Source organism: Perna viridis, chromosome 10 (assembly GCF_037379345.1).
Source record: "Perna viridis isolate PV_CMFRI_1.1 ecotype Kerala chromosome 10, ASM3737934v1, whole genome shotgun sequence".
NCBI lineage: Eukaryota > Metazoa > Mollusca > Bivalvia > Mytilida > Mytilidae > Perna > Perna viridis.
Genome location: NC_142454.1, coordinates 19,592,640 through 19,605,233, shown reverse-complemented (window position 1 = coordinate 19,605,233; position 12,594 = coordinate 19,592,640). Strand labels below are relative to the sequence as shown.

At 32.4% G+C, this 12,594-nt stretch overlaps 1 protein-coding gene across 1 annotated transcript in view; it reads left to right on the top strand.

The window, feature by feature from the left end:
• LOC148604856 (uncharacterized) overlaps nt 1-12,594 on the top strand; it is a 78,366-nt gene that overhangs the window by 12,610 nt on the left and 53,162 nt on the right. The window contains exons 6-20 of the mRNA XM_088548527.1: nt 1,295-1,593; nt 2,050-2,252; nt 3,196-3,388; nt 3,805-3,906; nt 4,710-4,817; nt 5,177-5,278; nt 5,710-5,817; nt 7,243-7,344; nt 7,965-8,072; nt 8,626-8,727; nt 9,735-9,842; nt 10,340-10,441; nt 10,841-10,948; nt 11,561-11,662; nt 12,386-12,493. Coding sequence (XP_088404653.1) covers nt 1,295-1,593; nt 2,050-2,252; nt 3,196-3,388; nt 3,805-3,906; nt 4,710-4,817; nt 5,177-5,278; nt 5,710-5,817; nt 7,243-7,344; nt 7,965-8,072; nt 8,626-8,727; nt 9,735-9,842; nt 10,340-10,441; nt 10,841-10,948; nt 11,561-11,662; nt 12,386-12,493 — 1,955 coding nt within the window. The remainder of the gene's footprint in view (nt 1-1,294; nt 1,594-2,049; nt 2,253-3,195; nt 3,389-3,804; nt 3,907-4,709; nt 4,818-5,176; nt 5,279-5,709; nt 5,818-7,242; nt 7,345-7,964; nt 8,073-8,625; nt 8,728-9,734; nt 9,843-10,339; nt 10,442-10,840; nt 10,949-11,560; nt 11,663-12,385; nt 12,494-12,594) is intronic.

The window sequence follows — 12,594 nt, the reverse complement described above, 5'->3', positions numbered from 1 at the left end:
TCCTCTGAAACTACTGGACTGAAAGGTTTTAAACTTGGCTTGACTGTTCCTTAAGGTGTTCTGCACAAAATGACTGTTGGGATTTTTGATCCATGAAAAAACATGGCCGCTGTTACTGAAAATAGAACATAGGGGTCAGATTGCAGTTTTTTTGCAAATAACTCAAAAACTGTTACCTTTAGCAAATTTTTGGCACGGGTAATATTGTTCAGCATCATGAGACGAACTTATGCCAAAGTTTTCCAAAGGATTAGTCAACTGATGTAGGAATTACGGCCCCTGAAACAGTTTTTTTTGCATTTTTCGCATGTGCAACTTTGAAAATCTTCTTCTCAAAATCCATTGCACAGAATTCAGTGAAAGTTGGCATTTATGTTCCTTAGGGTGTCCCACACAAAATCACTGTTGGGATTGTTAATTCATGAAAAAACATGGCCGCCGTTACTAAAAATAGAACATAGGGATCAGATGACAGTTTTTTGCAAATTACTCAAAAACCGTTGTCTTTAGCAAATTTCTGGGATTATGATGAAATTGTTAAGCATCATGAGAAGGACCCATGCTGAAATTTTCAAAACCATTCATTGACTAATGTAGCAGTTACGACCCCTGAAACAGTTTTGTGTGTGGTTTTTTTTTTCACATGTACAACTTTGAAAATCTTCTTCTCTAAAACCATTTAAGATCATTGAATGAAAATAAGCATAATAGTTCTTTAGTGTATTTTGCTCAAAAGGACTTGTGATTTTTAATCCGTGAGTAGATATGGCTGCCTGTACTAAAAATGGAACTTACGGGTCATAAGACAGGTTTTTGAAAAAAATTCTAGTTCAGGTCATGAAAATGCTATGAAAAACATTTCTTGCATTTGACAATTTAGTTGATTTGAACTTAGCCTGTCTCATTCCTCAAGTTTTTCAAATAAGCAAATGGTTAACCAGGTGAGTGATTCAGGCTCTCTTGAGCCTCTAGTTTTTATTTTTGTCAATTTTTTAGGGGTGAGAGGGGATGAGAATCTAGTAATTAATTTTGTTTGGCCTAGTTAGGAGATAACTGGTACTGTAATTTGAAGACTTGAAGGGGTCAAATCTAGATTAATGACGACAAATCTTTTATCTCCATTCTAATGCAATTGTCATATATACATGTACATGTATCAATTAAAATAACTTAAAAGTCTAAAAAAATAACCTGTGTAAAAATTTGAGATGGTCAGTTTTAGAATTGACACCCTGAGGTTTATGGTGTTATCCAATCAATTCATTGAATTGATTTATTAAGTCTCTTGTTTCAGGTGTGAGACGAATGCAGTAAGTGATCCCTGTACAGGTATAATGGATACATACATTGAGAAGATGGAGTACTGTGGCATGTTAAACCTAAAATATCAGGCCCATAGCCCTTTCCGAGACTGTATTGAAGACCACCAGGATCTGGCTGAGACCTTGTACAGTGCTTGCAGATATGATGTGTGTGCCTACTTCCATGACATAGAAAGACGGCAGAAAATTATCTGTGAATCATTGAACAGTCTGGCTGCTGAATGTGAATCTAGAGGTGTTATTGTAAAATGGAGGAGGGAAAATTTCTGTCGTATGTTTTTTCTTTTCAGCTGGAATATAATTCAAAATTGTTCTTAGATTCACCAGAGTTTTTTAAGGTCATAGATGTAAAATATGGCTACTTTGGCAGACGATAAATGGTGCAATAAGTACTTAAGCCCAGAGTAAAATTTTGCAGAATTAATTTGGCTTTTTTTTTGGCAGACTGCCAAAATAAAGCAAAATTAACACCCTATGAAAATTACCTGCCATACGGTCTGTGGATGTATTGTTTTTATTTCGACTTGACAGATGCAAAGGAACATCCACTAGGGGTATGAAAAGTACTACCTAGTTTTCTTAAAAAAATAATATTAATTAACAAGCTTTGAATATCTAATTCTATGTAAACATGATGAAGGCATATATTGTTCAGAGAAACATTAAGAGCCATTTGAAATTGATAAAACCCATTCACCTGCTAAGTAATTAAACTTTTTTTATTCAGCAATGTCTTGTCCAAAGAATATGAGGTACAGTTCTGGTGTGAGTGGCTGTCCAGCTACATGTCTCGACCCCCATCCAAATCCTAACTTATGCATGTTTCCACCGACAGAGGGTTGTAAGTGTAACAAAGGATATATCCTCAGTGGGGATGGATGTGTACCCATGGAACTGTGTGGATGCCAGACCAAGATGGGATATATTCCTGTAGGTTTGATTATAATTATAATTTGTCTTGAAAAAATAAGTTCAAGTATCTGCACAAGTGTGTATTAACTTTTACAGTGCCTTAAGTGAGGATGCTTAGGGTATTGAGTTGGTCTTAACTTGATTAAGTGTCAATCTCTGTAAGAATCAAGCAGTAGATGAAACATGGTATGAAAACCCACCACTTTGAAAGTATAATTTAACTATTTGTACCATCAGAATCAAGGAAGAAGACAAGATTTTGCATGCCATGTTGGTAAATTGAGTTGTAATTTCATTGAAATGCAGTAATAATGAACATTTCAAAAGCAGAAACCTGATTTTTTCTAACATTCTATTCAAAAAATTTCAGAACAAATCCAGTGCTTCAGAGATCAAATAGTAGTCTTCTTTAATAGAGAAATCATCATTTAGTGAGATTATATTTTCAGATCGGTGGGATTTTGACATGTATGTTTCTAATTTTTCCCATTTTGCCTGATTCTTACAAAAACTTACACTTAAATGACAATCACCTGACAAACTGCATTATGTACTTCACTGGAAATTGACAAAATTTTACATTTTCCATCAGACTTTGAAAAATAATTAATTAATTCATCAGGTGATTGTCATTTAATCAAATGTAGACAAATTCTATCTATGAATATTATTAGTGTATGGGCTGTAACAGCATAACTTTCAATTTAAACTCTGAAAATATGTTGAAAATTTATAACAACCTTAGCTGGTTTTCTTTCTATTGAAATGGGCACTTGTGAATGTGCATTCATGTAGAAAGTTATGCCTCAGAAATATAGTACAATTTATTGTTTAAATTCTGGTGGAAAAGACTTATACAATAGATAGTAGCAATTCAAGTTTAATACCATACCTACTGTTTTTCTGTTTATTGAGCCCAAGTAATACGCTGATACATTTTGTGTATGCCCTTTTTTAACAGATTGGTAAATCCATGTTGACACTGGATTGTGCTTATTCATTGAAATGTGTAGTACAGAATGGTACAGGTGTTCTGACAAGTACTCCAGCTCAGATACAATGTCATCAGTATGCTTCCTGTGGCATCAAACATGGCTACCCTACATGTGCTTGTAAAACTGGGTACTTCGGGGATGGAAAGAAAAACTGCTATCGTAAGTTTATTAGAAGTATGAAATAGATGCGCTGAATGACAATTACTTGTCATAGTTTAACCTCTTTTATATTATTTATAGGTGAGCATTATGAAATATAATTGTTTGCCTTCTAAATTGGTAATTTTTTAAAAATTTAATGTAAGTTTGATTGTATTTATTATGTTTATTGTGAATAAGAATGTGATAATACCAGGATTTAGCTTGATTAGAATTTCAAGCAAAAAAAAGGAAAAAAATAAGACTGTTCTTTCTTTTACACTAAATCTGCATTTTTTTTCAAAATTTGAAAATCTATTTCAGTTTTGTAATATGATAAAGAATTCCATAAGCATCTTGTATTAGGTGCTAAATCATGAAACGCTGTGAAGTTCTGTGAACACTTGCAAAGGAATGTTTCAAAATTTTATTTTCAGCTCTGTGTAATGGAAAGAAATGTGCAGATTTTGCTCACTGTGAGCAAAATAGATGTGTTTGTGATATTGGTTACCATGGAAATCCGTATTTAGAGTGTGAAGGTAGAAATTTCTAATAATTATACAAGCTGAAAATGGTGAACTTTCACAGAATTAAGTGGTATAATTTGAACAGAGATGTAAACTTGTTTCATAACAGGTAGTAATGCAATTTTGCAGAATGTTAACTTGTTTTAAGTAGCACTCCAGCTAAGAATCATGCAAAAATGTGACTCATGGGTGAAAAAGCCTACAAATTTTTATTTTTGATATTTTGTTTGAATTAAATTAACATTCACTTTTTCATATAACCTTAGTACTTATGAGATAAAAATTATATAGAATGCACTGTAGATTTCAGAATTAAGGGAAATAAATGTTAATGATACTCAAATACAATAGAATTTATTGGATTTTCAATGTTGATTATCTCCTAAGAGCAGGCAGATTTGAATGAATAATTACACATTTCATAAAATAGACCCATTAAACAATTTAATTACAAAAATAAAAATATGTAGCCTTTTTTCACATTTTTCAAAGTTTGCATGATTCTTACAAAGACAGCTATTTAAAACAAATAAAAAAAATCAACCTCATCAAAAGGAAATGCATCATATACAAAAAAAAACTGCCTTTATTATTGGGTCAAGTTACCAACAAAGTTAAATGTCAGAGTCCATATCATTTTATTATAGTTATTTATTTAGAGGAATAGACAAACAAATCTCCTTTAATGCCAAATTGATATTACAGTTTTGCCATTCTTTTTGTCACATTGCAAAAAAACTCTATAAAGATCGCATAAATATATATTTTTGATATTATTTTCCAATCATACCTTATCATCAATTTTCTCTTTCCAGTAAATGGTATATGTAATGGTAAGAAGTGTCACCACAGTGCTGTATGTGTCAACTATAACTGTGTCTGTAAGCCAGGATTCATAGGGGATGGGTATCATCATTGTCAGAGTAAGTGCTTTACTTACCTAGTTCCCAATCAGCACTGGGCCAGGTTACATAAAGAATGTCAAAGTGGTTTTTTTGCTCAAGTCCTTCCACAGCTCAAATTTTGACCATTAAAATTTCTTGAAATTGAAGGTTTGAGGAAATCTCAAATTGAGATTTCTTATGAAACCTGAGTTTGAACATGTATCCTAATCTTGAAGTGCTGACTCATACTTTATTTAGCTTTCAGAAGGACACTTAAATAGTGAAGAGTCAAATCTTTTTGGACAGTTTTTAAAATCAGTAGGCATTAAGTCATTCAAGGCCCTTTAGATTTGTGTCTCAACTTATCAAAATTTTCTATGCAAACTTTTTTATTTCAGAGCTTTGTAATGGACATCAATGTGTGGCTAATGCTGTGTGTCATTATGGAAAATGTTTATGTAAACATGGTTTCCATGGTGATGGGTACTCTCACTGTGAAAGTAGGTTTATTGGAGAGGAAGGGCTTTTTATGTAGAATTTTATACATATGTATTGAATTATTTTTCTCTTTGAATTTCTTTCAATTTAAGATTTTTGTAATGAAACTGGACCCAGGAACTATTCATCAGCTTTCTTCACACTTTCACAAACATTATCATCAATATCAGAAATTATCTTAATTATGTCAATGACAAGGCTACTTTGTGCTAATTGTAACAAAATCAGGAAAAGATAATATGATTTTTTTTTCTGTCCATGTATGTTGGCTACAAATCATACACTATCTTGAAAGTGCTTTGAGGGATTATAAAATTTTTGTGTAGAATGGCTGTCTTCTTTGGAGAATGTTCCTGTTTGTTTCTCATTATTTTCTTATATTTTAAGAAATATAAACGTTACAGATGATAAATGTGAACATTTTGTGTTGTAGAGATCCAGACCTGTGGAGGAAGACTGTGTGCCAAGTTTGCTCACTGTGTGAATGATCAGTGCATGTGTAAACCTGGTTATTATGGAGAGGGGTGTACTGAATGTAAAGGTAAAACTAGCTTAGGGGGTTGTATACTGAATGTAAAGGCAAAAGTAGCTGAGATGGATGCACAGAATGTAAAGGTAAAAATAGCTGAGAGGGGTGTTCACTGAATGTAAAGGTAAAACTAGCCACTAGGGGTGTACACTAAATGTAAAGGTTCAAATAGCTGAGAGGTGTGCACTGATTGTAAAGGTGAAATTAGCTGAGAGGGGTGTACACTAAATGTAAAGGTAAAACTAGCTGAGAGGGGTGTACTGAATGTAAAGGTAAAAAAAGCTGAGAGTAGTGTACACTGAATGTAAAGGTAAAAATAGCTGAAAAAGGTGTACACTGAATGTGAAGGTAAAACTAGCTAAGAGGGGTGTACACTGAATGTAAAGGTAAAAATAGCTGAGAGTGGTGTACACTAAATGTAAAGGTTCAAATAGCTGAGAGTGGTGTACACTGAATGTAAAGGTAAAAATAGCTGGGAGTGGTGTACACTGAATGTAAAAGTAAAAATGGCCTCGAGGGGTGTACACTAAATGTAAAGGTTCAAATAGTTGAGAGGGGTGTACACTGAATGAAAAGGTAAAAATAGCTGAGAGTGGTGTACACTGAATGTAAAGTTAAAACTAGCTGAGAGGGGTGTACACTAAATGTAAAGATAAAAATAGCTGAGAGGTGTGCACTGAATATAAAGGTAAAAATAGCTGAGAGGTGTATACTGAATATAAATGTAAAAATAGCTGAGACGGCTGAACTAAATGAAACAGTAAATCTAGCTGAGAGGGGTGTACACTGGATGTAAAGTAGAAATAGCTGAGAGGAGTGTCCCAAATTTAAATGTCAAAACACCTGACTTGGATGAGTTTATTTTAGGAAAACTTTGACTGGATCCCCATATAATTTATTGTTTCTTCTTTAGTTGAATATAACATGTTCTTCAATATACCTGACTTTGGCAAGGTAATTTGAGGAAAACTTTGACTGGATCCCCGTATAATTTATCATTTCTTCTTTAGTTGAATATAACAGATTCTTAATACACATTCCAGATTTCTTTTAATATGGTACTTTCTTTTTATTTAATTTTTTTTCTTGTCAATTCTTTTTTGGAACTTTTATCTATTGATTTCTTCTACTTTCAATTATTTTGAAAGTTCAGTTAAACTTTCTTTGAAAACCTGATACAATACTTCAGTGTTCTAGGATTTTTCAGAAATTGAGGTTTCCTTGGGAAAAATCCATATAAAATCAACTTTCCCACAGTCAATGACTGCTTTCCTAACAAAACAAATCCTTACAGCATATGAAGTTTTCAACTTGCCACAGGAAAGTGTAAGTACCTGACCTGACTTTCCCTGACCCAAATTTCACTTGCCCCGGGTAACGGGAAATAGGAATCCTAGAACACTGTACTTACATACATACAATGAATTATTATTGTAGAATTATGTGGAGGAAAGAGATGTGTAAAGAATGCACTATGTGTTAATGGTATATGTCAGTGTATAAAAGGTTTCCATGGGAACGGGTATTTCTTCTGTGAAGGTATTTATCTGTTCCATAGATTTAAAAATAAGATTTCTTTCACTTAAGCCTTTGCCTGGAGAAAGGACATTAATGGATTTTTGTTCTGAATTTTACATTTCCAACTTTGAAAATCTTCTTCTCTGAAACTACTGGATGGATGTAAACAAAACTTTACTTGAATGCTATTTAGAACATCCTTAACAATCTTTGCCAGGGGATTTTTTATCATGTGAAATACATGGCAGCTGTTACTAACAATAGACCACAGAGGTCAAATTACAAAATTTTGCACATAACCAGAAGAGTCAAATTCAAGATTTTTGGAAATAACTCGTAAACAAATTGGTTGAGCTTAAGTCTGACAGGGTAAAGTTAATTAGCATGATAAGACCTACGTATGCCAAATTTTTCATAAAGATATGTTGACCAATGTCGGAGAGTAAAAAAATAACTAAGAGAATTATTTCATAGTATGAAAACCAGGTAGATGTCTAAGATGCTCTCTATTGATTAAATGATTCTTGTGACAGTAGTACAGTAAGATCAAGAATCCAGCTTTATAAAGCTAAAAAGACAATTTTTGATCAGGTTAGTGATTCAGGCTCTCTGGAGCCTCTAGTTTTGGTATTGTTTTATAGTTGATGGCCAGTGTAATGGTAAGAGTTGTGCAGTAAACGGACAGTGTGTATCCTTCAGCTGTCAGTGTAAAGCTGGCTTCTATGGACATCCTTACTCGGCTTGTAGACGTAAGTTATAAATAAATGAAAAATACTGGTCCATGACTAAGACATACCAAACTTTCACAATAGAAGTTTTAAGTAAAACGACTTACGGAAATCTTTTATATACATGTTATGAAAGAGTCTTCAAAGATACATGCTTAAGGCAGTCATTTCAAAACATTTGTTATTTCTGAAATGTCCATAGTATCTAAACAGTCTGATGTATTGAATTTATGTTCATATATTATTGTTCAGGATTTTTAAGAAGTTGAAGGTCTTGTCTGTTCGTAATTCTCCATCACAAATGTTCGAATGTGAAAGCAGTATAGAAATGTTTTGTTGTTTTTATTTTTGTTTTTGTTTTTTGGCTTTTTAGAAGCCTTTTCGATATATTTTCTCTGAATTAAGTATCTTAAAAAAAATTGTAATGACTGGTAATTACAGGATTATGAATCATATTTACAAAACCATTATATTGTTTGAACCTTCATTCATGGTTTAGGACTTAAAAGAAACTGTGCCAGGAAGAGCATCGTTCTTTTTTTTTTTTTAATTTTAAAATTATTTGATATTTCAGCCCTCTGTAATGGTAAAAAATGTACAAATAATGCCATATGCATGAGTGGAAAGTGCCAGTGCAATTATGGTTACCATGGCAACCCACTTGTCAAGTGTGAAAGTGAGTAAACTTAATGAATAGATTATCAGTTTAGAACAATTTATTATTTCTCTCAGATATACTCTCTGTTCTTTATTTATTGGCAGGTAATTGGAAGGTTACTTTTGTGAAGTATCAATAGCCATTTAATTGAAATCCATTTTAGTGTCACCAGTTTCATAAAAAAATCTTTTTTTTTTCCCCAAATTTTTCCTCAGCTTAATTTTCAACCTGTCACATAGTTCAAATTTAAAGATTTGAGGGAATTCTCAATCCGAGATTTGTTTTTTTTTATGATATTATCCAGGCCACAACACAACAAAACTTGAAAATACTTGAAAATACTTGAAAAAATATTCTTGACTTCCATGGTAACTCTTATCAAAGTAATTCAAATTAATGACATTAAAAAGAGTGTTAAGAATTTTCTCAGACAAGTAATTTTAATTTTTTATGAGGTTGGAGCTAGGCCCTGCTGCCACATTAAAAAAATACTTAAGTCTGAGAATATTCTTAACACTCTTTGTGATGTCATTAATTATTCTACTGTTTTAGCGGTAGAGTGAAGGTATTGATTTAAACGTATTTAAACAATAATGAATAGGACTGAACAGCAGGCTTAGCCTATGCAAGCCTTTTCCATTTATGGAGGTAAGAATGACAAAGAAACAAAAATTTCTAAACTGGCCTGATGTGTAAGCCTTTTTTATGGTCCTATGTGTGATTTGTGACCTAGCTCACTAGTCCTGTGTGTGATTTGTGACCTAACTCATTGGTCCTGTGTGTGATTTGTGACCTAGCTCATTGGTCCTGTGTGTGATTTGTGACCTAGCTTACTGGTCCTGTGTGTGATTTGTGACGTAACTCATTGGTCCTGTGTGTGATTTGTGACCTAGCACACTGGTCCTGTTTGGGTGATTTGTGATCAATCTCTTTTGTAATGTGTGTGATTTGAGACCTAGCTGTGTATAATTTTTGGTCCAGCTCACTGTTCCTATATATGTGTTTGTTGTGCTAATTCATTTCAGGCAAAGATGTATGCAATGGTAAAAGATGTGCTCCTAATGCAATCTGTATCAACTATCAATGTGGTTGTAAACTTGGTTACTATGGAGATGGATACTTTAAGTGTACTCGTAAGTTTCATAGCAACTGGTTTTGAAACCAGTGGATTGATTTTTTTAATTCAGGAAGGATTCAGGCAAAAAAGTTAATTTGAGATTTTCTTTATATCAATGTTTGAACAGTTTTAGCAATAACAAGTGATACAAGTGACAAGACATAACTTTTTTTTGTACAAGTGTATTAGATTTGAACAAAGTCCTTTTTTCAAGGTCAGATGTAGGTAAAATTCTTTTATTTTTCTTCAATATTTCAGTTTTTAATGAAGAATTGTAGTCATAATCTATGTTACAGAATTAAATATTTTATGAATTCAGTCAGAAACTCTGTCTTATGTAAATGCAGTGTAGCCTTTTTTTTCTAATTGGTTGGGTTTGAAATAATTAATTAGAAAATGCAACTAGCAGCAATTGAGATCACTTAAACATAAAGAATAGAAGTATTTTTAGGGAGACAAAAACATGATGTGAACATAATGTAAATTCATTTTAGATGTATATATTAATTTCAGCTTATTGTAATGGCAGAGTTTGTGTAGAGAATGCCTACTGTTACAGAGACACTTGTCAATGTAATGATGGTTTCCATGGTAATGGATATGTTAAATGTGAAAGTAAGTTGTAAAATAAAATACATGTATGATTAAATTTGGATAAAAAAAAGAAGAATGATTTCTGTTCTTGAGTAAAACATATGGAAAAGTTACAACATCTCATTTAAAAAAATGGTAAAAAGTTAATTAAGGCATATTTAAAATGGGCATATTTATGTTATGATGATACATGAGATATGAAATAAAATATTTACAATCTGTAGAGAGGCAGTATTTTATGACACCATTCTGTAATAATATAGAGAATAATACATGGCAAAATCTAGAGGCCATCGTGCTAAATTCTGCTTTCTGAAAATCTGTTTATTAAATGAAAAAAGACTTTTTAGAAAGTAATTTGAAATTTCACAAAATGATATGCCTGATACTAGTGTAAGTGAATGTACACTTTCGTTCCAGCCAAAGATGTATGTGGTGGTAAACAGTGTGCCCCTAATGCTAAGTGTATTAACTTCCACTGTGTGTGTAAGGATGGTTATGTTGGTAATGGCTATAAAGAGTGTGAAGGTAAGGATTGGATTCACATGAAAAGAAAAAAAGTTAAAAGTGAAGAAAAATCTACATGAAACTGTATAAGTCAATAGTTAAATGCTAATTCAGAAACTGAGAGAAAGAGTCGTATTCAAAATGTCTCATATTTTTTTTCATTGGTCATTAAGGAAAAATCTAGACTGAAAGAATTTATAGTGCATTTTCCAATCAATCTGTTTGAAGTCATTAAATTGATTCTGTCAGGTAGACGGGAAAAATTTTGAGTATATTTTACACATGTTACAATACAATCTATTTGATGCCATTATATTCATAACAATGTCTATTGAGCATACAGAGGTGGTATTTAAGCTCAATTATACCTGTGCTAAAAGATGTACATGTATTATCTTAAATTTGTGGTACATATGTCACATTTATGTGTTTTTCAGTGATAATAATATACATGTATTAGGATACATAATAATAACCTGCAACTATCTCTCTTGTTTTCAAACTTTCTGAGATAACAACAATGTCATTATGCACAAATACGAACATTATTGTGTGAAGGAATAACAAATTTTCAAAAACAGTAACAGCCAAAAATACTTAAGTATAAGATACATAAATACAAATCTATTGCAGAGCTTTGCAGTGGGAGGAAGTGTGCTAAGTATGCTGTTTGTGTTGATGGACAGTGTCAGTGTAGGGATGGTTTCCAAGGCAATCCATTAGTGCATTGTACTCGTAAGCTGATAATTAATGGGAATGTTATAAGCAGTTTTTTTTTCAATAGTTCAAGCTTTGTCTATCTTTTGCTTTGATTGCATCTAAACTGTTACTCATGACAAAATAAGAAAATTTTGTTGTTGTTCTAAGCTTCAAACATGATTGGATGAAGAACAACTGTATTAAGATATGAACAAAATCTTAACTTAGAAAATCAATCATATTTACAGGGATGATTTTTTCCTGCTTTTTAGCAGAATTCTGCTATTTGAAATCGAGATTTTACTGTTACGATTCTTTTTCTACCGTATATTTACTTCTGATTTTGCCAATTTCTGTTTTGTTTGTAGACCTTGTAAAATCATCCCTGTATCTATGAAGATGTTGTAATTTTCAAATTAATGCAACACAGATAGGGATGTAGAATTTATCTAGATGTAGTTTGACATCATGTGCTACTTCTTCAGAATCAATAAATTTTACAGCAAGTAATATATTTAACTTCAGGGAATGGCATTGGTCTCCTCTTGATTAAATTGTAATCAACTGATTAAATGGACAATTGACAGATTTAAAAACATACTATCAAACTTAGTTTAAAGAACAAATGACCAAAAGAATAAACATCCTCATATCTTGTCCAGGTGACTTCCTAAGAAATGTAATCAGGTAATCAAGGGAAGACCAGCACTATTACCTGAAGTTAATTATATTACTGGCTTTAATGTACATGCCTTTCAGCTATCCAGTATTGTGATGGTAGGAGGTGTGCTCTGAATGCCAAGTGTACCAACTATCAGTGTGTATGTGACAATGGTTTCTATGGCAATGGCTACTATGTGTGCACACGTAAGTTTATCTATGTAACTAGAATTAGACACAGTTTTATTCTGCTCACTCAAGTCTGAATTTTACCATTCCAATCCTATCGTAACCATACAGCTACTTCT